The sequence below is a fragment of the Mytilus californianus genome, unplaced genomic scaffold (genome assembly GCF_021869535.1).
Source record: "Mytilus californianus isolate M0D057914Y unplaced genomic scaffold, xbMytCali1.0.p SCAF_7, whole genome shotgun sequence".
NCBI lineage: Eukaryota > Metazoa > Mollusca > Bivalvia > Mytilida > Mytilidae > Mytilus > Mytilus californianus.
This window is the reverse complement of record NW_026262723.1, coordinates 66,003,068-66,027,414: the sequence shown is the minus strand read 5'-3', so window position 1 is coordinate 66,027,414 and position 24,347 is coordinate 66,003,068. Positions and strand designations below refer to the sequence as shown.

General features: G+C 35.4%; 1 protein-coding gene and 2 long non-coding RNA genes across 4 annotated transcripts; 1 reads left to right on the top strand and 2 right to left on the bottom strand.

The window, feature by feature from the left end:
• Window positions 1-428: 428 nt before the first annotated feature.
• Window positions 429-16,450, bottom strand: LOC127708915 (uncharacterized). 2 transcript variants are annotated; one of them, XM_052214080.1, is made up of 10 exons: window positions 16,372-16,450; window positions 15,527-15,567; window positions 14,440-14,484; window positions 11,206-11,288; window positions 8,598-8,669; window positions 7,566-7,719; window positions 2,981-3,078; window positions 1,630-1,698; window positions 771-903; window positions 429-538 (listed from the first exon to the last, which is right to left on the bottom strand). In XM_052214080.1, the coding sequence occupies exons 2-10, from the start codon at window positions 15,549-15,551 to the stop codon at window positions 507-509; spliced, it is 711 nt and encodes a 236-aa protein (XP_052070040.1). In that variant the 5' UTR covers window positions 15,552-15,567; window positions 16,372-16,450; the 3' UTR covers window positions 429-506. The 2 variants fall into 2 exon arrangements, with proteins under 2 accessions (XP_052070040.1, XP_052070039.1); XM_052214079.1 differs by lacking the exons at window positions 14,440-14,484; window positions 15,527-15,567; window positions 16,372-16,450 and having other exon boundaries at window positions 11,206-11,391.
• Window positions 16,451-18,810: 2,360 nt separating this feature from the next.
• LOC127708244 (uncharacterized) lies at window positions 18,811-23,674 on the top strand. Its single transcript, XR_007985212.1, has 9 exons — window positions 18,811-18,910; window positions 19,089-19,266; window positions 19,445-19,622; window positions 19,801-19,978; window positions 21,043-21,574; window positions 21,753-21,930; window positions 22,109-22,286; window positions 22,465-22,642; window positions 23,174-23,674. It is a non-coding gene; the product is annotated as an uncharacterized LOC127708244 (long non-coding RNA).
• On the bottom strand, window positions 20,398-23,002 carry LOC127708243 (uncharacterized). The gene is made up of 3 exons (XR_007985211.1): window positions 22,693-23,002; window positions 22,159-22,514; window positions 20,398-20,914 (listed from the first exon to the last, which is right to left on the bottom strand). It is a non-coding gene; the product is annotated as an uncharacterized LOC127708243 (long non-coding RNA).
• Window positions 23,675-24,347: the final 673 nt, after the last annotated feature.

The following is a 24,347-nucleotide window of genomic DNA, read 5'->3' as shown; positions in this document are numbered from 1 at the left end:
TGAAAATACAACCACATTCTTGTACCTGTACCAAAGCAAGGAACCTGTAGTCTAGTGTTTGTCGTTGGTCGTTGTTTGTCATGTTTGTTTTCGTTCATTGTTGTATTTGTCAAGCCCGTGGCTTTTCTCTGTAAAATGTTTCACATTTTGTCATACCGGTGCTTACTTATATGCTATGGGATTTACTCGTTGTTTAAGGCCGTGTGGTGACCCGTGAATATACACATTTTTATCCTTTCAAATTGGTTCTTACGGATTACGACATTTGTCTCTTTGGTACATTGTAATCATACCACATCTTAATATTTTTATGTGTGCACGTACCGAAGTTTAGACGTAATATACTACACGTATAAAAGATCAATATGAGTTATATTTAATAACTAATATTCAATAATTATTCATGAATTATTTTCAAGATCGTCCTGGTTTCCATAATAATGACGAGGTATCCAAATTTAATGTAAACTTCCATAATAATAAACACATAAAAGACAACGATTTTCTTAACCTGTATTCGTTGTATAGTACGTCTGTTCTGAAAAGTAAATATAAAATGTTAATAGATATAAAATAGTATTGCATATAATATTTAATATTGTAGATAATTTATGGTAAATGAATCGAAACATACAGTTACTTGTAGTACATGTATACACAATGTAGATTTCTAAGCCAATTTTGAATATTATGATACAAAAAGTTAACAAAAATTCAAATACTTTATAAACAATAGCAATATTTTAATTTAGAATAAATGGAATATTTACTTTGTCTGATTAGGTTGCAGGCTCCTTGGTTACATTCTCTCGTGCTGCAACATGATGAGCAGATATTTATGTATCCATGGTCACGTTTCCTGCCATGGGTATCTTTATATGACTCCAGAGTCTTGTCACATATCTACAAAAAATCTACAATTTGGTTTCCATATTTTCATAAAAGTCAGAATTACATTTTGTAAGTTCTAAAACTGGGATATCTCATTACTTGTACATTCATTGTGTATATTTTTACTGAAATGATGTTTTTTTTCTTCAAATTTTTAATGTAATAGAAAAACGTTGATAGGCCGAAATTGTTGTTATTCTTTGAAAATCATTGATAACAGCAGTGGTGTAAGAACCGTAACTCTAATAGTCATAGAAAAAAATGACATCACCTAGCAATTATATTTTAGGCTTTAATCTTCCATTATTGCTAATGTCCAAAATGCATATTCTCAATTTAAAAAACGTTTCTTCTGAAGATAAATTAACCATTAGGTCTTTAAATATGGATTTATAAATGAGGTTTTCTTATAACGCTGCATCCGATAAGTATATAATTTTCCATTTCATAGCTACATGTTGTAAAGCTGAGCACGAGAATTAATTAAATGAGAAGTTGCATCATACAATGTACGGTATTCATACGGCAAATGGAATACACAAGACGTATACGCTAATGAGGCGCTATGCAGCTATTGCAGTTTCTACTTGATCATAGTTATTCTTAGTGGTATTCATCTCCTCTTATCTATACTCAGCTTACACGTAAGGTTGAAATGATTTCCTACATTTCTCTCAAAATCAAAATTGTACAAAGTCGTGACAAAACCCAATAAAATGTTGATATATGATGCATTACCTGTTTTCTTTCACAGCCCAGACTATACTTTAGTTGCTGATTAGCTACCATTATATCCTGTGAACAGACCTGTTTAATGTAATGAAAAGGAAAGATTAATTTTGTTTATTTATTTTGTTTTTACAATACAGTAATTTATTTTATTATAATTTTGTATTGCTCCCTTAGTAACTTGTCCCGATTTTATTACTTTGTTATGCCATGCTGTGATCATCTAGTTTTAGTGATGCTGTTTACTTTTTCCTTTAATAGATACTTGTAATATATATAATTTCATTGATGATCCCATTCTGATCCATATCTGTTAATCGTTGGTTTCCGATCTAAATCTTCGAAAATTATCTTATTTGATATACATGTACATATTCTATATATGAAGTTTTACGTACATTATTTCAAATACTGTTATATAATATAGTACTGACTTAGCTAATCTGCAATCAATTCCATCTGCATGCCCAATATATCATGTACTGTGTTACAACTCTAGATTCTACTGACGAGGAAAGGTAACACTAGGCAACCGAAAGCCGAATTTTTTAGTTCAGTCTAGGTGGCCGAGTGATCTAGAACGCTGGACAAAGTGCAGGCGGTGTTGTCTCGATATCCTAATTGCTTGAGTTCGAATCCTGGCGAGAGAAGAACAAAATTTGCAGATTTAACATTGTTGTGCTGATATTTAGATTAATTATATATATATATATATTGTTCGTCTAAATAACAGCCCAACAATGTTAGATCTGTAAATTTGCGTTAGCAAAATTTTTTGTTCTTCCCTGGCCGGGATTCGAACTCATGCTACTGAGATATCGTGGCACTAAATCGCCTTGCACTGTGCCCGCTAGACCACGCGACCACCTAGGCTCTTTCGGTTGCCGGGTGTTACCTTTCCTTGTCAGTTTTAATCTAGCGTCGTAACACAATACATGGTATATAAGGCATGAAGATGGAAAATTTACAGATCAGCTGAATTATCTATTGTAAAGGATCCTTCAAATTAATGTAAGATGCAGTCACAGAAATGATTATATTGTAAGTACGTCTAAACCAGTGACGACTCTACAACAGATACATGTAGCAAGAATGAATTAGTTGCATGTATCAATCATACGATTAAGTACAAGCGCCGGATCATTGCACTAATGTGAACATATTTTTGAGACAGAAATGTTACAATTTATTCCTAAAAATAGGTTACTGCTAACGTGAAAAAAAATATATTCATTAAATTGCGTTTAATTGAAAGTATTATTAACTTGATACAAATTGAAAATCGAAATTCATTTCCTCTTACAAAAATTGCCTTCTTAACACCGACAAAGCATACCATAAGAAACGTTCAAAATATTACCTCATTAGATGGACACTGAACAAATCGTGAGCACTTCGTAGGATCATCTATTCTGTCACATTCAGCACACCATACATAATCGGGGTTCAAAGTTGGACCTGAAAAACATACTTAATTTGTTCTAATACATGTACAACAACGAAGTTACATAAAAACTACGAATTTATGGACACTCAAGTGTAATTATACATATCCTTCGTTTCTAGCTGCCTTATAAATTCTCAATATTACATGTTTAAGATTTTATTTCTGATATTTATAATCGGTTATGGTTACTTGTACAAATGTACCAGACTGAGTGCAACAGATATATTCGATTATTGATCATTCAGTGTATTCATAATTATTTTTCCACTAATTCTAAGTACCTGTAAACAGCTAATATTATAATGTGACATTTATAAGCACAATCATAGATTTCCGTAAACGTTTTACTAACTCTAATTCTATTTTGTGTTAGCAAATTCAGATCTAGATCGCTTAAATCTACGTACAGACATCATCTTATTGAATGTTTTGATAAAGAACTCTTAGTTAACTATTCTCAAGGTAAAAAAAAATCAGCATGCCATGCTTATATGTATAATTTTGTACGCCAGACACGCGTTTTGTCTACATAAGACTCATCAGTGACCATCGAATCAAAGAATTAAAAAAGTTTATAGGCCAAATCAAGAACAAAGTTGAAGAGCATTTACATCCTAGCTCCTTAGTTCTCTCAGATCACCCCTACCAGATCACCCTAGCTTGCGTTTCTTTGTTCTGCATGCTTTCCTTTGTTCTGTAACATTTTTGCGGGAATGTCAAGTCCACAAATGTATTTATTCACTATCGATAGCACATGGGTTTGTTGTTATATTGGGAACATGTGTTCATGTTTACAATAATATTTAAAGTATTTTAGCATATCAAAAAGTCACCTTAACAAAGTTAAGAGTTTAAAGTTTCTTTGTATGATAGCAAGGACTGGTCATTCGCGGTAAAAGTTTACATTGAAAATACATTTTCATAGTTTGACCATTCGAAGCTCAGTCTTATTGCAGTAAAGTTGGCTTAATTTTAAGCTATGTCGGATATTGGTGATACGGACCACACCGCAACAAATGCACATGATAGAGGTGAGTCACAGCCCCCTGCTCCCAGTTCTGATATCGAAGATGTTTTTCATTTGTTCCATGATTATTTAAATTACAAACTTGTAGATTTAAAAGCTGATTTGGCTTCCGAGCAAGACAATTTATCACGTAAATTTAAAGAAGAAGTCGGTATCAAATTCAAGATAGAAAGGAACAGTATTCAATATCATTTCAACGATGAAATTCTGACCGGGCTCCATAAAATTCAAAAGAAGGGCCCTCTTTAGATTCTCCCACTAACAGTATTGTGTCTGAGCTTATAACTAAAGTAAAAGCTAGGAATAAATCGATAAGGATCGCCGACAGCTCTACAGGGTGCTGGACTACAGTGCGCGAATATGAGTCAAATACCATCGCTGATAACTCTGACGATGAAAAGAAGATTGGACAAGCCGAAAGTCGTGCAGTTAAGTCAATTAAAGAGAGAACCAAACCTCGCCCTTCTCCGTACAACATTAGCAACAGAGCTACCCAAATTGCTAGACCATCTGAAACTGTGCCGAATCCTGCTTATTCTCAGCCTTACAGTCGTTATTCTCAACCTCCACAGCCCTTTCGTGCAGGCTACGGTCGGCGTGAGCCGACTCAGTATGACATGTGTCACCAGTGTAAACAGTTTGGATATTGGCGCAAGAACTGCCCACTTAACAGGGTCCAGACATTTCAGCACAACGCTCAAGGACAAAGCACCCAACGATCTTAAACCGCTATTTTTCATACTGGTAGATGGATATCGAAGATGTTTTTCATTTGTTCCATGATTATTTAAATTACAAACTTGTAGATTTAAAAGCTGATTTGGCTTCCGAGCAAGACAATTTATCACGTAAATTTAAAGAAGAAGTCGGTATCAAATTCAAGATAGAAAGGAACAGTATTCAATATCATTTCAACGATGAAATTCTGACCGGGCTCCATAAAATTCAAAAGAAGGGCCCTCTTTAGATTCTCCCACTAACAGTATTGTGTCTGAGCTTATAACTAAAGTAAAAGCTAGGAATAAATCGATAAGGATCGCCGACAGCTCTACAGGGTGCTGGACTACAGTGCGCGAATATGAGTCAAATACCATCGCTGATAACTCTGACGATGAAAAGAAGATTGGACAAGCCGAAAGTCGTGCAGTTAAGTCAATTAAAGAGAGAACCAAACCTCGCCCTTCTCCGTACAACATTAGCAACAGAGCTACCCAAATTGCTAGACCATCTGAAACTGTGCCGAATCCTGCTTATTCTCAGCCTTACAGTCGTTATTCTCAACCTCCACAGCCCTTTCGTGCAGGCTACGGTCGGCGTGAGCCGACTCAGTATGACATGTGTCACCAGTGTAAACAGTTTGGATATTGGCGCAAGAACTGCCCACTTAACAGGGTCCAGACATTTCAGCACAACGCTCAAGGACAAAGCACCCAACGATCTTAAACCGCTATTTTTCATACTGGTAGATGGGAAGCATTACAAAAGAATTCTTTCAACAGTCACATTTCATAGTTGTCAACTAAGTTGCCACAGTTTTGCCTTTCGTCTAGATCAGAGAATACAACAAAAAACTACAAATATGCTTTTGAAGCTTGGACTAAATGGTGTGTATTTAATGGAATTTCCTATTTACCGGGTTCATGACACTCGTGTTTCATTGAATTCATTAGAATTAACTGAATTTGCTAAATCACATAGCAAGATTAATGAAACGTTTTACGCTATTAGTTGGGCTCACCGGCAAAAGGGAAAAAATAACTTTTTATGACTCATATGTGAAACTTTTTCTCGAAAAGAGTAAAACAGATGATTACAGAGAGGGTAACGATGTTCTCATTTCTAAGACTAATAACATCACTTGTCCAGTCAATATGTTACACAGGTATTTAAGCTTGGCAAATATTTCTTCCAGTAGTACGGAATATATATTCCGAGGTTTAAGCTATTGTAAAAGTAACAACAGTTATGTACTTCGTAAATCAAGAAAAATATCGTATTCTTCCGCCAGAGACATTTTATTGTCCGCTCTTCATAAGTTAGGTTTAGACAAGACTAAATTTGGTCTTCATAGTTTGAGATCTGGTGGAGCTACGGCAGCTGCTGCATCAAAATTTGAAGATAGAATTTTCAAAAAACACGGAAGATGGAAAAGTGATCGTGCAAAAGATGGCTATGTTAAAGAAAATTTAGAAGAAAGGTTGTCAGTTACAAAAAATCTTGGTGTTTAATATAAATCAATGTGTCCATTTTTGGCCCATCCTTTGTTTTGTTCGAAACTTTGCTGCACTCGTCTAGGCAAGCTGTTTCCCATAGATATGTGTTTGAGTTTTTGTTCATAAATACTTTATTTGCGTTTGAGGCCACGAATAAGAAAATAAACGTATTTATTAAAAATCGATAGGACATGGGTTTGTTGTTATATTGGGAACATGTGTTCATGTTTACAATAATATTTAAAGTATTTTAGCATAATAATAAGTCACCTTAACAAAGTTAGGAGTTTAAAGTTTCTTTGTATGATAGCACGGACTGGTCATTCGCGGTAAACGTTTACATTGAAAATACCTTTTCATAGTTTGACCATTCGAAGCTCAGTCTTAGTGCAGTAAAGTTTTCCCCTCCCTCCTCCCTCCCTTGTGAACATGTTTTGTATTAATTTATAATTATTGTAAACGCATTACGTTTTTGTCTACAGATCTTAAATGAACATTATGTAAATATTGTTTTGTGTTACGAAAGATTATATTTCATTACTTTTCATTGTAGATATGTTTGTAAGACATGTACAATTTATGCTGCAGCGGTCTTAGTGTGCTGGCATAGTGATTGAGGACATTGTATTATTAGAAAATAAAACTTTGCTGCACTCGTCTAGGCGAGTTGTTTCCCATAGATATGTGTTTGAGTTTTTGTTCATTAATACTTTATTTGCCTTTGAGGCCACGAATAAGAAAATAATAAAACTTAGAAATATTTATACGGAAAAGACTAACTATCAAAATTTATGTATAAAAAATCCAGTCTATGCTGGGAATCGAACTCAAGACTTTTTTTAGACCCACTATTCATACCCCTACACCAGGACGACTGGATGTAAACTCTCACTTAATTTAGCATATTTAAACATTGTGTCCGGGGCTCATAAAGGGTATATACTATATTAGTAATATATAAAGTATATTATATATAATGATTGTGTGGCATTCTAAAACTAAATGTTATGAAGCGTAAATGTTTTTTTATATAATCAACAACAGCTGGGATGTAAAATAGTTATACCATTCGGACTTCGGTGTATCAGTGTAAAATCACCCTCCAGGCTCCGGCCGTCGGAGTGATCTTACACTGACACACCGCATCCTCATGGGATAACTATTACTTACTGAGGACCCTACGATCTGTGTCTTTTATTATATTTAATTATTTGATTAAAGTGAAATACTGGTTATATAAAATGTTAACAAAACTAACGTTGTCCACATAGGTAACCATTGCACGGTACGCCATCTTTATTTGGTCCTTCAGTGCAGCATTCGGAACACATAACTAAATCTGTCATATGACCATGAGAAAATTCTATTTGTCGCTTGCCATCTCCAATTTGGTGTTCATCAAAAGTGCATACCTAAATTAATAATGTGCGAAAACAAATAAGTAAATATTGAATGTATGTAACAATATTAATACGGGATTAATCTTACCAAATGTATTTCTCTGTTAAAAAAACTATGTTATGTTGTTTTAAAATCTAAAATCAATGCAGAACATAGTACCTCACAGGTATTCTTCAAAAAATGCAAGAGACTTGGATGAAAGCAACTCTAGGTCATTACAGCCTTTAACAATATGCAACATTCACTAGGTGGTTTACGTTGCATCATATTTGCCATGAAGGTAGGCCAGATGCTTAGGCACGGACCATTGACCTTTTTTTTTGGGGGGGGGGGGGTGGATTGACTGAAAAAAATATTCTTGCTTGGTTTGCATGGTAAAAAAAATCTGGCTTGATATAAAATCCCAATATAGAACACTTAAGGCATCAATGTTGTCATTGCAACTATAGTGTGTTGCAGGTCCCAGTTCTCGTATCCAGTGGTTTTCCTATTGTCTAATAGGGGGTGTTGCAAGTGGAGGATTGTTAGACCTCTAGTATAAGTTTTCTGTGACGCGAGCTCGCATAGACAGAAAAGATCATACAGATAGATATGTTGATCGACAATGTCATATGCAATGGTGTTATATAATGTTTGATCTTGACTGCACAGTTGTTTTTAACCTGCATTTTGTTTCACCGACATATGCCAATCCCGAAAGATCACACTTTAATCCGTAATTCAGATCATCCGAACTCCTGGTGAAGTAAGATTTTTATGTTAAATACAAATAAAATGAGCATCTGTTATAAAAATGTGAAAGTTTTTGCAGTTTTTGTTTCACGTTTAGAAATGGTACAGTGTTGTTCAGAGTCATGCATGTAAACGATTATAAATGACAGTTACTTACCTTATCAGACTTGCAACCGGCTATAAATGCAATTTGCATATTTGGAAGCATCACTTTCCGTAAATAACATTGCTAAATACAAAGAAATATACAGTTTAGGACACGTGATAATGTAATGATAGTGTGTTTTTTTCGCAAGTTCGACGTATACAATTTAAGAAAAATATTAATACTATTCCGATTTACAAGACTTAGTGTCATTGATATTTAAATTTAGTAATATAATTAATTTTGATCTAAAAAACATTTTAGAGAGTTAAGGTTAGTTTTTATACATAAACAGGTCATGTTTATTTTTACAGTTACATTAAACTTTATTCAATTTGTACAAATTTCTCAAATACAGCAAGTTTAAATAGATTTGACAGAAACACAATTCGTTTAATTGAAAAGTCATAGCCAAGTTTTGTTGTTTTTGTTCGTGCGACAACTATCCTGATGTGTCACAGATGTATAGACAGATGTATTAAAATATGTTAAATCTAAGTAACTATATATAAACATAGTTGGTTTAGACTGTACTCTGTAGAGTTTTACTCTTATGTATTTTTTCATATTAAATAACACACATGTATGTTAACTGTTATATTGTGTTGGTTTCAGAATATTTTATGTAGACTTAAATATTGTGTATAAGAGTGATTGCAGTGCATTTCATGCAACAGTATTTGTGTATTGTACAAATGCACAAGTCCAGAACAATAAAGAGAAGCGGAAGATACCAAAGGGATATTCAAAACTCATGTCTAAGTAAAACGGACAAACGCTGTGGCAAAAAATGAAAAACGAAAAATATACGAACATATCCACAAAACAATGCACAAAAAACTAAAGACAACAAGAACCCCACCATACACCGGTGATGAACTAGATAAATATGTTCCGGAAGTTCCTGCTCCACATGTGTTTATTATGCAAGTACATATCCGTTGATAGGTCTCATTCAGTGATGTCACAAGAAATAAGATAATAGGATTGTGGTTCCGACGATTGGAATAAAAACTCATGTATATTCTTGATCATCTGGGACACCGATATTCGATAACGTTCAACCAACTCATGATGGCGCCCGTAATATTTCCGATAAATGACATCAATTTCACCACTATGAACCTTTGGTTCAAAAGCAGCAACCCTCTATCAAGGGAATCATGATAGGAAACGTAAGCTCTATCGTAACCATTGGCGTAGCAAGGCCATTTTAAAGTGTACGCACGAACCTCGGCAAGTGGTCTGAAGACCGCCCCCAACAGCCCCAGGGCAGAGGACCTCCGGATAGGGGGCGAAAACCCCCGGAAGCTCACGCGTAATCGTGAAAAAAGATACCATTTCTGTCCTTCAAAATTCACTAATAGCAACATACTTGGTCGGTTGAGAACAAAACGATATTTCAGAACTTGCATTTCCCATCATGATTTCCTTGAATGAGGTTGCTACTTACAAGGAAGCTATATAATTAACCAAGAGTTCCAATAGGTGAAGTTGAAAGCATCCCTTCGAAAATTTTAAGATCGCTATCACGAGTTGGTTGACTGTTTCACAGATGACGACGGACATGTTCCATTGTTGTAACCACAATTCCGTCCTCTTTTCCTCGAAATTGACCTACCGAATTAGACTTATCACACGACAGGTGCCACATGTGGAACAGGATATGCTTACCCTTTTGGAGCACCTGAGATCAGTCCCTGTTTTGAGTGGGGTTCGTATTGCCTAGTCTTTAGTTTTCTATGTTTTCTTTTATGTACTGTTGTCTGTCTTTTCGTCGTTTTTCGTCTTTTGAAATGATATTGTCAGTTTGTTTTCAACTGAGATTGAATATCCCTTTGGTATCTTTCGCTTCTCTTTTAAAGTTTGATTTGGGTTTTTTTTCATGTTGATTTCATTGTGTTGGGTAAACCAATCAATCGACAAAACAATCAAAACTTTATAAAAATAGAAAAAACAGCAAGTTCTATTAATTATTTTAACTTCATATAATTTTCACACCTTTTTACGGGAAAATTTCGTTAATGGACGCATGAAATAATTAATTTTCATAGATGGTCAGGTGTAACATAAAATTGCAAGACACACATATTGTATCCCAGCAGATACTAAATTGCTTTAAACAATAGTAATCTGAGTAGCTATGGAATATTCACAGTAGATTCAAAGTTGACAGAAAATGAACAAATATATAATATGATACCATTTGATTAAAAAGTAAATTTCGTCACTTTGATCTTCAATTACAAGTCATCGAAGAAAGCATTACAATTGCTCGTGTCCTTTAATTTATTTGGATCAAAATATTTTTCACTCCAAAATTCATGTGCACGCCCGGGCGTTTTGACGTAAACGTAGCTACGCGACAGGCGCTGCTAGAATATTGCTGCATAGAAATAGAAAGTTTCACAATTTGGAAATAGAAATTTTTGTTTTTGATGTTTCCCTTGTTCTTTTAAAGGTTAAAAGTTTTAAACATTTGAAAATGAAACATTTATCTTGTAAATTGTTACTGGGTCTATTTTTTATTAACATCTTTGACGCTGAACATCAACCCCTCTTTCGCAATCAACTTAGTTTTATCTAAATTAGTTATTAATAAGTTAATTTATTTCAGTACCTCCTCTCCGTCTTCGCACTGTGCCTCTGTACGGAAACAGTCAGTTACGTTTCTGGCAAACTGACATGAAAGGCATCTTAGTCCTATTGAAAAACATGATTTTATCAGTTTCAAGTTGTTGAATCTAATATAGCAACTTAGCAAACAATGTTTCAGTGTAGAACCATAAAAGTTCAACATAATTTGTACATACAGTACAACCTGTGACTTCCTCTTAGTTATGTCCACCCTCTTGTATGGTCACCATCGAATGGTGGCCATTTATTGGGGTATTCAATCTTGAGATGTTGGCCATTTATTGGGGTCATAAAACATAGGTTGATGTTTTATCTAATTATGTTACCTGTTGAAATCAATCAGGGTTGAAGTTTTCAGCTTGTATGTTTCATTAAAATTTACCTGTACAGGTAACTCAGGTTTCTTCTCAATTTGACATTTCACCTTTTCTTGAAAATGTAGAATAGAATGTTGTTTTAATCTTTGTTAATTCATATCATTTGTTGATTTTTCTGTCTATTTTCCCTTTTTCCTAATGTTTTAATTTTTTTATGTTATTTTTTATTTGTTTTTTTGCTTCTTATTTTTTTGATTTCTTCTTTGAAAGAATATTGAGTGGAAATGACAAAAATTCAAAGATAATTTATTGACTAGCATTTGAAAACAAAACAGAATCCTTTAAATAATTATTTTTTCAGTAAAAAAAAAGTTATTGCACATGATGTACATGGTATTCAATTGTTCGTTTGCATTACTAAATGAATTTTTCATTAATTATAACTTATAATCATGCAAATGATATGTTTAAAGGAACCATATGCATGAAGCAAGTAATTTAACAAGCCTGTTTCTTAACAAATTAGAATTATCAATGTCATGAATATCTATCCTTTTACAATAAATTTTGTTAACAAAGTTGTTCAATCTATTATCATGATTATTATTCAGGAAAGCTACAAATATCATAATATGGTATAGGAATAAACTCTTTTGTTTATCTTTTATATTTTTCAAATCTCAAAACTGGAGTTGTGCATGAAGAATCGCTAAAGAGACTTAAATTTTTCAAATTGCTACCTAGTTATCATCAAATTTTGATAAATGCTAAACATAATGCTAATCAAAATAAAAAAATGTTCTTATCTCTGAATAAAGAAAATCTTATGAAAAGAAATTATTTAAAGAAAAAATTGTTTTGCTTTTTGAAACAATTGTAAACTTATCAAATATGTTATCTTCAGTTTGACTAATTTTGTCAGTTAACAGCAAAATTTGTCTCCAGAAAAAAATAAAGTATACTTCTATATAGATTGTGACATTTTTATGGTCTATTAATTAAATCACTTTTTGTTCTATGTATTATATTGTCGAAACTGCAGGACTGGCATTCCATGATACATATTCTTGAGTATACATTTGCAAAGAATATTTCACTCAACGTTAACTCAGGCCTTTTAGATAAAGTTAATAATTGCAGGGACTTGAATGAATTAGATTCTTTAACAATGTTTAAAGCCCTTGATTAAAAATGAATTTTAAGGAAAAAAAAAAGAATATTTTGAAAATAAAATAAAAACTTATGATGAAAACAGTAAACTCAAATACTTCACTAAGTAAAGAATTAGTGGTCATAATTTTGAAAAAAAAATGGTGGATAAAAATTCCTATAAAGGATAGAATTGTTTGTAAAATTAACATAACAACTTAGAGATAATCTATTTGAAAATTGTTTACCTTCTCATAATAATGTCTCTGACCAGTTTATGAATAAAATCTTGTATCTTATAAATAAAATCTTAACCAGGAAAAAAAAGTAAAAGAAATGCTAAACCTCTATAACATGGAACATGTTTAAAATATTGGCTCCTTTATAAAAAAAAAAAGTCATTAGAACTGAGGGCAGAAACCTAATAATTTTTTTCCATGTGTTTTGATTTCTTTTAGAATTGTTATTTCTTTGCATTATAATGTTTGTTTTTGTTGTTTTTTTGTCAGTAACTTGATGAAATTGTAATGTGTTTATATGACAAGAAAAATATTATCAAATTTTTCTGTAATGAATATTTTGAGTATACATGTATTTATTCAATAGAGAAATAATGAATTGCCTAAATTTTATTTAGAATAAGTCCTAAAGATAATCTTAAACATTTGTTAAACAATGTTAAATGCAGTAAGTATAAACAATGTTAAATGCAGTAAGTATAAACAATTTTGATTTTAGAAAATTAATTTGAGAAAAACCTTTTCAATGGAAAAAGGCAGTCGTTGTGAAAGTTTGCATTATATTAGAAGATGATATTCATTTATTATTCACTTGCCAAAAAATACATGTAAAAAATAACTTAAATTGATAGAATTATTTAAAAGGTATATAACATCAAAACAAACAGTCATGAGAAAATTTATAGAAAAAAAAGTTAGGAAGCGATATGTTCAACTAGTTTTATTATTTCATTTTATTTTAGAATTTTCTTGTCATAATCACAGTTATTAAATTTGACAAACACATATATTTTACCTGAGACACTTTACCTGCAAGTTTTATAATTTTAACACTTCAATGAAGTCATGATTTCCCTTTATCCTTGACTAGTTTTTGATTAATACCTTGTGTATTAATTAAGCAACAGGAGGTATAATGATGGACGTTTAGGGCCATCATGGTGACCATATTTTTTATGGTCACCATTAATAAGATAATGTCACAGGTAGTACTGTAGTTGAGATCTCACAAAACATGTTTAAACCCGCCACATTTTTGCGCCTGTGCCAAATCAGGAACCTCTGGCCTTTGTTAGTCTTGTTTGTTTTGGAGTTTAGTGTGGCGTCCATTTTCGCTGAACTAGTATATATTATTATTTAGGGGCCAGCTGAAGCCCACCTCCAGGTGTGGGATGTTCTCGCTGTGTTGAAGACCCATTGGTGGCCTTGGGCTGTTTTTCTGCTCTTTGGTCGGGTTGTTGTCTCTTTGACGCATTCCCCGTTTCCATTCTCAATTTTATTAAGTACCTCATTTTTTTTTTATTATGTGTTATCATCTCAAAATGTATTTCCTTATAATTTATTGGTTCATCGAACAAAACGATAATCCAAGTAACATGTTTTAGAAACATTGTCATGTATTCTAGTATACTACTTAGTTCTAAATGTGTAGTAAATCAGTCCTAAACACTCACGTCCGTGTGTTCAGCTTACAGCAACATATGAAAAACTCACGTTCCAACATTTACCTACCAGATGTTCTTGGTATCACTATTAATATTGCTACCAATGCAAGACCTAAATAAAAATCAAAGAAATATTACATTTTTAAATCGCGATGACCTTGAGGTCATTCCGATGTATTGCTATCGCCTAGATTTCCATTATGTAAATTAGTTTTGGGTTTGTAACCGATCTATAAACATGATAAATATGCGCACATAAACGAGTGCAAAATAACATTCCTTATCGTTTGATATAAATACATCTCTTCAATGAATACTGATAAAAATATTTTTGTTTACAACATAAATTTATAATATGAAAATGTCTTGTAGTTAGATATATATATATAAGTAAAAAATCATTGATAATATCAATGCACACGTACCGAAAAATTGTGTTAAAGCATGCGGAAGAATATCTCAAAGAACGTTTTGCGACAACACCGGCAAGGACCGGTAACTCTGTAATTGTTTTTGCGGGAAAATATGAATGCCTACTCGTAACCAATCTTTAAAAAATCGAATTTTTACAGAAAAGTGTCCACCATGCACTTGCATTGCACTATTATTAGAATAGTAGAATAGAATGATATACAAATGGATGCAAATCACATATATATGTAACTGTTATTTTCATATAATATATAACAACAAATCAGTGTATACTGCTTTGTATCACTACAATATAATAGTTATTACGGTGAAGTTGAATTTCCTGTCATTTATTCATCATCCACGCACGAACTTGTCTCAGAAAAAAATATATCTCTGTACATTAACCTCAGTTTCAGGTAAAGAGATATGTTGTTTTTTTCTGAGACAAGTGCTTTTGACCATCCTCAAGAACTTGTGGTCATCCGATGTTCAGTACTTCAGTACTTTGATTATTGTTCTGTGTTTTCGAATTTACTATGAAAATGAATCTCGTTAGTTTTATTTTTCTAATTTAAATTTGTTTTTTAATTACTCAAAATGAAAGAATATGCATGGTTTAGAAATGTGTTTGGTCTTGCGGAATCCGACTTATTACATGTGTTCGTTAAGCAATGGATTTTTATGTCTGTATTTTTAGGGTTCCATTATACGTGAATTTTCATAAATTATAAAGAGCTCACCTCTAACCAAATACGAATAGCACATAGTTTCTTTTTGAATTCTAAAATGTAAAAAAAAGGATAAAGACAATAAAATTATGATTTTATACTCATCAGATTGCGTAAAGTTGTGATTAATCTGGGTTCTTCAAGTTTAAGCTTCCTTCTGTGTATTTGTTAACCAACTAATGTTGTTTTCCCTGACACAAGTTTTATATTGTAAATGATGAACGTCTTAAGAGTTAAATGATTGGACATGATGAATGTAAAATGACTAATCTTTAAAGTTGTTATAGACCAGGAAGTCACAGTTAAAGTCCCAAATAGAAAATATGCGATTTTCCATGGATGACATTTGATGCCTAACGCCACCAAATCATATAAGTAGAAAAGGCGAAGTCGCATATATTTTGGTACAGGAAGCCGCACTAAAAAATCAGCCAGATTAAAAATTGAAAAGCGGGTGCACCATTTCATATCCTATAGAAAAAATATATTGCGGCATAAAATAAAAACTGTACAACTTTGTATCTGTGTACCTACATTGCTTGTTAAAAAAAAAAACGGGAATGAAAATGTTGCGACACAGTAATATGCTTACAATAGTTACTTTGATTCTATGTATGTCTAAAAATTACGCACGTAGCTGGTTTGACCCTACCACATTCTGTGTTCGTACCAAGTCAGGCTGTCTGGTTATGTTGTGTGTTGGGTTGGGTTGTTTTGTTCTTTTTCGGGGTTTGGACTTATTTATGATTATACATCTACTTTTTTCGAAAGATTCGGGTATTGGTATTTGTGGTCTTTATATTTCGTGGTATGTTGAATATTTTTTTTATGTATTATATACCGTGTAAACATACTACCTTTATTTTTTCGTTACAGCTAAGAACATCCGCTACCAGCTACCTAAACATTAACATAAAATGATATGGTACCTAATGAAGATATATCCAAACTATTAATATTTGGTCGTTTGTTCTCTTATGAATTGAAAAGGAAACGATTGACAACCCAACTAAGAATTTGACTAGGGATTCAAAAATATGTCTACATAAAAATCGGACTTGATTTTTTTAATTCTGATTTTAAAGGTAAACTAAGCCCTTTTGTACATGTAGCAAGTCAACCATACAAATAAAGCCCTGTTGACACGTTGTTGACACGTTGTTGACACGTTGTTGACACGTTGTTGCAAGTTATTTATAAAGGGAAATTCAATAAACTCCAAACTAAATTGAAAAAACACCAGACTCAAGCTAGCGACCAATTCTAGCGACCAATCAAGCTAGCGACCAATTCTAGCGACCAATAAAGAACACAATGAGAATCAACTTGTCTAAGAATCATTATGTGGTATATGAGAAAACCACAAAACCACATTATGAAACAACGTTCTGTTAAAAAGAAAATCTATCTACCAGTACGGTATACATATTGTTTTTAACGTTTAAATGACCAGAAATGTCCATCAAATTAAGGGAGAAGGGACACTACAATACGAATGACGTCTGTAGCTGAATGCACTAACTAGTTTGGTTGCTAAATGTCTGCATCAATATCAATGAGTAAAATATAACGTGCCAGAAAATCGTAAAAGTCAAAACAATTTAATACAATAGAAAAACAAAGGATATGGGGTATCCCTCCATGACATAAAATCAGTAAATGCACAGCGAAAAACACACAAAAAGCTAAGGAACATTCTTTGTTAACGAACTATTTTTATTCCCCTACATTCGAACACATACTATATGTTATCATATATGTATTTATATAAATAAAGGTGCGCCCCTCTCCGGAGTTTATTCTATCGGGAAAGGGACTAGTTAGGAAATAAAGTAATCCATATTTTGACGTCTTCTTTACGTTTTCTCTGTTTTCCAAACTCTAAACCGAGATCGCAAAGATAAATCAATTATTGTAAACAAAATATTAAAAACGGAGCGTATATCCCTCAAGCACATAATGGCTATACAATAGTACTTTGCGGTTTAGAAATCAGAATAAAAAGCCAAAGAGTTTTTAGAATTTGAATAATAAAAAAAAAAACAAGAGTGTTTGTTTATGATGATTTGCTCGCACAATCGTTTTCAATATTCAGTGAACCGTAAATAATTTAAAAAGTACATATTTTAATGAATATGTGTACCTAGTTTCAAGTTGATCTGACTACAACGTCATCTTAGACTAGATTCAACACTAACGTCATTCTAATGCAGTATGAATGGACGGACAAACGGACGAATGAATTAACGAACGAACACAAAAACCAGATAATATTATGGGCTTTACTGTCGTAGGCGGAGCATAGAATAACTATCTAATGTGAGTTCACTTAAACTTGTTCCTTTGTACAATGTATCAGCTTTCAAATAAACGAAATAAGAAAAATATTATGTGCGAAAGAATAACTATATACTGGCTTTCCATACACTCGGCATCCTCAAATATCCTTTATTTTCTAGAAAAGGAACTTTTAATGTCTATTCCCTATACTGAAAATGAAAACATACAAAATAACAAACTGTAAGAGTACATTATGCCCACAAACAATATTTTGAATTGAAAGTATACGTGCACTATTTTGTACGGCATGCATCCTTACTTAAAAGAAATGTAAAGATTTTTTTGTTTAAAAAAAAAATCCGTACACTTTGAATGTCAACTTTGAACCCCTTCAATTCCCAGAAGGTCCTAACCCCCAAAAAATCATTTCAGTGGGTCCTGCTCTGATTCATTACCTTTCATTTGAGCTATGTCCGACGTCGAACTTTGCCGTACTGAGCTGGCGAGACTTGCAGAAAGAATGTACGGTGGAAACGTAAAAAAAAAAATAATACCAACTTTGAACCCCTTCAATTTCCAGAAGGTCCTAACCCCCAAAAAATCATTTCAGTGGGTCCTGCTCTGATTCATTACCTTTCATTTGAGCTATGTCCGGTGTCGAACTTTGCCGTACGGAGCTGGCGAGACTTGCCGGAAGAATGTACGGTGGAAACGTAAAAAAAAAAATAATACCAACTTTGAACCCCTTCAATTCCCAGAAGGTCCTAACCCCCAAAAAATCATTTCAGTGGGTCCTGCTCTGATTCATTACCTTTCATTTGAGCTATGTCCGGTGACGAACTTTGCCGTACGGAGCTGGCGAGACTTGCCGAAAGAATGTACGGTGGAAACGTAAAAAAAAAATAATACCAACTTTGAACCCCTTCAATTCCCAGAAGGTCCTAACCCCCAAAAAAAACCATTTCAGTGGGTCCTGCTCTGATTCATTACCTTTCATTTGAGCTATGTCCGGTGTCGAACTTTGCCGTACGGAGCTGGCGAGACTTGCCGAAAGAATGTACGGTGGAAACGTAAAAAAAAAAAATACCAACTTTGAACCCCTTCAATTCCCAGAAGGTCCTAACCCCCAAAAAATCATTTCAGTGGGTCCTGCTTTGATTCATTACCTTTCTTTTGAGCTATGTCCGACGTCGAACTTTGCCGTACTGAGCTGGCGAGACTTGCAGAAAGAATGTACGGTGGAAACGTAAAAAAAAAAATAATACCAACTTTGAACCCCTTCAATTTCCAGAAGGTCCTAACCCCCAAAAAATCATTTCAGTGGGTCCTGCTCTGATTCATTACCTTTCATTTGAGCTATGTCCGGTGTCGAACTTTGCCGTACGGAGCTGGCGAGACTTGCCGGAAGAATGTACGGTGGAAACGTAAAAAAAAAAATAATACCAACTTTGAACCCCTTCAATTCCCAGAAGGTCCTAACCCCCAAAAAATCATTTCAGTGGGTCCTGCTCTGATTCATTACCTTTCATTTGAGCTATGCCCGACGTCGAATTTTGCCGTACTGAGCTGGCGAGACTTGCAGAAAGAATGTACGGTGGAAACGTAAAAAAAAAAATAATACCAACTTTGAACCCCTTCAATTTCCAGAAGGTCCTAACCCCCAAAAAATCATTTCAGTGGGTCCTGCTCTAATTCATTACCTTTCATTTGAGCTATGTCCGGTGTCGAACTTTGCCGTACGGAGCTGGCGAGACTTGCCGGAAGAATGTACGGTGGAAACGTAAAAAAAAAAATAATACCAACTTTGAACCCCTTCAATTCCCAGAAGGTCCTAACCCCCAAAAAATCATTTCAGTGGGTCCTGCTCTGATTCATTACCTTTCATTTGAGCTATGTCCGACGTCGAATTTTGCCGTACTGAGCTGGCGAGACTTGCAGAAAGAATGTACGGTGGAAACGTAAAAAAAAAAATAATACCAACTTTGAACCCCTTCAATTTCCAGAAGGTCCTAACCCCCAAAAAACCATTTCAGTGGGTCCTGCTCTGATTCATTACCTTTTATTTGAGCTATGTCCGGTGTCGAACTTTGCCGTACGGAGCTGGCGAGACTTGCCGGAAGAATGTACGGTGGAAACGTAAAAAAAAAAATAATACCAACTTTGAACCCCTTCAATTCCCAGAAGGTCCTAACCCCCAACAAATCATTTCAGTCGGTCCTGCTCTGATTCATTACCTTTCATTTGAGCTATGTCCGGTGACGAACTTTGCCGTACGGAGCTGGCGAGACTTGCCGAAAGAATGTACGGTGGAAACGTAAAAAAAAATAATACCAACTTTGAACCCCTTCAATTCCCAGAAGGTGCTAACCCCCAAAAAACCATTTCAGTGGGTCCTGCTCTGATTCATTACCTTTCATTTGAGCTATGTCCGGTGTCGAACTTTGCCGTACGGAGCTGGCGAGACTTGCCGAAAGAATGTACGGTGGAAACGTAAAAAAAAAAAAATACCAACTTTGAACCCCTTCAATTCCCAGAAGGTCCTAACCCCCAAAAAATCATTTCAGTGGGTCCTGCTCTGATTCATTACCTTTCATTTGAGCTATGTCCGACGTCGAACTTTGCCGTACTGAGCTGGCGAGACTTGCAGAAAGAATGTACGGTGGAAACGTAAAAAAAAAAATAATACCAACTTTGAACCCCTTCAATTTCCAGAAGGTCCTAACCCCCAAAAAATCATTTCAGTGGGTCCTGCTCTGATTCATTACCTTTCATTTGAGCTATGTCCGGTGTCGAACTTTGCCGTACGGAGCTGGCGAGACTTGCCGGAAGAATGTACGGTGGAAACGTAAAAAAAAAAATAATACCAACTTTGAACCCCTTCAATTCCCAGAAGGTCCTAACCCCCAAAAAATCATTTCAGTGGGTCCTGCTCTGATTCATTACCTTTCATTTGAGCTATGTCCAGTGACGAACTTTGCCGTACGGAGCTGGCGAGACTTGCCGAAAGAATGTACGGTGGAAACGTAAAAAAAAAATAATACCAACTTTGAACCCCTTCAATTCCCAGAAGGTCCTAACCCCCAAAAAATCATTTCAGTGGGTCCTGCTCTGATTCATTACCTTTCATTTGAGCTATGTCCGACGTCGAACTTTGCCGTACTGAGCTGGCGAGACTTGCAGAAAGAATGTACGGTGGAAACGTAAAAAAAAAAATAATACCAACTTTGAACCCCTTCAATTTCCAGAAGGTCCTAACCCCCAAAAAATCATTTCAGTGGGTCCTGCTCTGATTCATTACCTTTCATTTGAGCTATGTCCGGTGTCGAACTTTGCCGTACGGAGCTGGCGAGACTTGCCGGAAGAATGTACGGTGGAAACGTAAAAAAAAAAATAATACCAACTTTGAACCCCTTCAATTCCCAGAAGGTCCTAACCCCCAAAAAATCATTTCAGTGGGTCCTGCTCTGATTCATTACCTTTCATTTGAGCTATGTCCGGTGACGAACTTTGCCGTACGGAGCTGGCGAGACTTGCCGAAAGAATGTACGGTGGAAACGTAAAAAAAAAATAATACCAACTTTGAACCCCTTCAATTCCCAGAAGGTCCTAACCCCCAAAAAAACCATTTCAGTGGGTCCTGCTCTGATTCATTACCTTTCATTTGAGCTATGTCCGGTGTCGAACTTTGCCGTACGGAGCTGGCGAGACTTGCCGAAAGAATGTACGGTGGAAACGTAAAAAAAAAAAATACCAACTTTGAACCCCTTCAATTCCCAGAAGGTCCTAACCCCCAAAAAATCATTTCAGTGGGTCCTGCTTTGATTCATTACCTTTCTTTTGAGCTATGTCCGACGTCGAAGTTTGCCGTACTGAGCTGGCGAGACTTGCAGAAAGAATGTACGGTGGAAACGTAAAAAAAAAAATAATACCAACTTTGAACCCCTTCAATTTCCAGAAGGTCCTAACCCCCAAAAAATCATTTCAGTGGGTCCTGCTCTGATTCATTACCTTTCATTTGAGCTATGTCCGGTGTCGAACTTTGCCGTACGGAGCTGGCGAGACTTGCCGGAAGAATGTACGGTGGAAACGTAAAAAAAAAAATAATACCAACTTTGAACCCCTTCAATTCCCAGAAGGTCCTAACCCCCAAAAAATCATTTCAGTGGGTCCTGCTCTGATTCATTACCTTTCATTTGAGCTATATCCGACGTCGAATTTTGCCGTACTGAGCTGGCGAGACTTGCAGAAAGAATGTACGGTGGAAACGTAAAAAAAAAAATAATACCAACTTTGAACCCCTTCAATTTCCAGAAGGTCCTAACCCCCAAAAAATCATTTCAGTGGGTCCTGCTCTAATTCATTACCTTTCATTTGAGCTATGTCCGGTGTCGAACTTTGCCGTACGGAGCTGGCGAGACTTGCCGGAAGAATGTACGGTGGAAACGTAAAAAAAAAAATAATACCAACTTTGAACCCCTTCAATTCCCAGAAGGTCCTAACCCCCAAAAAATCATTTCAGTGGGTCCTGCTCTGATTCATTACCTTTCATTTGAGCTATGTCCGACGTCGAATTTTGCCGTACTGAGCTGGCGAGACTTGCAGAAAGAATGTACGGTGGAAACGTAAAAAAAAAAATAATACCAACTTTGAACCCCTTCAATTTCCAGAAGGTCCTAACCCCCAAAAAACCATTTCAGTGGGTCCTGCTCTGATTCATTACCTTTTATTTGAGCTATGTCCGGTGTCGAACTTTGCCGTACGGAGCTGGCGAGACTTGCCGGAAGAATGTACGGTGGAAACGTAAAAAAAAAAATAATACCAACTTTGAACCCCTTCAATTCCCAGAAGGTCCTAACCCCCAAAAAATCATTTCAGTCGGTCCTGCTCTGATTCATTACCTTTCATTTGAGCTATGTCCGGTGACGAACTTTGCCGTACGGAGCTGGCGAGACTTGCCGAAAGAATGTACGGTGGAAACGTAAAAAAAAATAATACCAACTTTGAACCCCTTCAATTCCCAGAAGGTGCTAACCCCCAAAAAACCATTTCAGTGGGTCCTGCTCTGATTCATTACCTTTCATTTGAGCTATGTCCGGTGTCGAACTTTGCCGTACGGAGCTGGCGAGACTTGCCGAAAGAATGTACGGTGGAAACGTAAAAAAAAAAAAATACCAACTTTGAACCCCTTCAATTCCCAGAAGGTCCTAACCCCCAAAAAATCATTTCAGTGGGTCCTGCTCTGATTCATTACCTTTCATTTGAGCTATGTCCGACGTCGAACTTTGCCGTACTGAGCTGGCGAGACTTGCAGAAAGAATGTACGGTGGAAACGTAAAAAAAAAAATAATACCAACTTTGAACCCCTTCAATTTCCAGAAGGTCCTAACCCCCAAAAAATCATTTCAGTGGGTCCTGCTCTGATTCATTACCTTTCATTTGAGCTATGTCCGGTGTCGAACTTTGCCGTACGGAGCTGGCGAGACTTGCCGGAAGAATATACGGTGGAAACGTAAAAAAAAAATAATACCAACTTTGAACCCCTTCAATTCCCAGAAGGTCCTAACCCCTAAAAAATCATTTCAGTGGGTCCTGCTCTGATTCATTACCTTTCATTTGAGCTATGTCCGGTGTCGAACTTTGCCGTACGGAGCTGGCGAGACTTGCCGGAAGAATGTACGGTGGAAACGTAAAAAAAAAAATAATACCAACTTTGAACCCCTTCAATTCCCAGAAGGTCCTAACCCCCAAAAAATCATTTCAGTGGGTCCTGCTCTGATTCATTACCTTTCATTTGAGCTATGTCCGGTGACGAACTTTGCCGTACGGAGCTGGCGAGACTTGCCGAAAGAATGTACGGTGGAAACGTAAAAAAAAAAATAATACCAACTTTGAACCCCTTCAATTCCCAGAAGGTCCTAACCCCCAAAAAACCATTTCAGTGGGTCCTGCTCTGATTCATTACCTTTCATTTGAGCTATGTCCGGTGTCGAACTTTGCCGTACGGAGCTGGCGAGACTTGCCGAAAGAATGTACGGTGGAAACGTAAAAAAAAAAATACCAACTTTGAACCCCTTCAATTCCCAGAAGGTCCTAACCCCCAAAAAATCATTTCAGTGGGTTTTGCTCTGATTCATTACCTTTCATTTGAGCCATGTCCGGTAAAGAACTTTGCCGTACGAAGCTGGCGAGGCTTACCGAAAGAGTGTAGGGTGGACACGTATTTTTTTTTTTAACAACTTTGAACCCCTATAATTCCCGAATGGGCCTAACCCCCAAAAAATCATTACAGAGGGCTCTGTTCTGATTTATTACCTTTCATTTGAACCATGTCCGGTGTCAAACTTTGCCGTACGAAGGTGGCGAGGCTTGCCTAAAGAAAACCAGTGGGCCCTGCTCTGACTTTTTAGGAATGGGTACTCATTACCAAACATGTATTCAGATAAATTAAAAATAGGGTAGTTCTGAAATAACTTGAATCATGTATTAGTCTTTTAAATAATTCTAGTAATTCCAGGGACTCTTTAATCGGTATCATGTACGTCATTATTTTTTT

Coding starts and splice junctions, on each gene's coding strand:
- LOC127708915 (XM_052214079.1), bottom strand. CDS start 11,385: ATGTTGAACTTTTATGGTTCTACACTGAAACATTGTTTGCTAAGTTGC. Junction 1,699..2,980: donor TTCAGTGTCCATCTAATGAG/GTAATATTTTGA, acceptor TACATTAAACAG/GTCTGTTCACAGGATATAAT. Junction 539..770: donor CTGCAACCTAATCAGACAAA/GTAAATATTCCA, acceptor TTTACTTTTCAG/AACAGACGTACTATACAACG.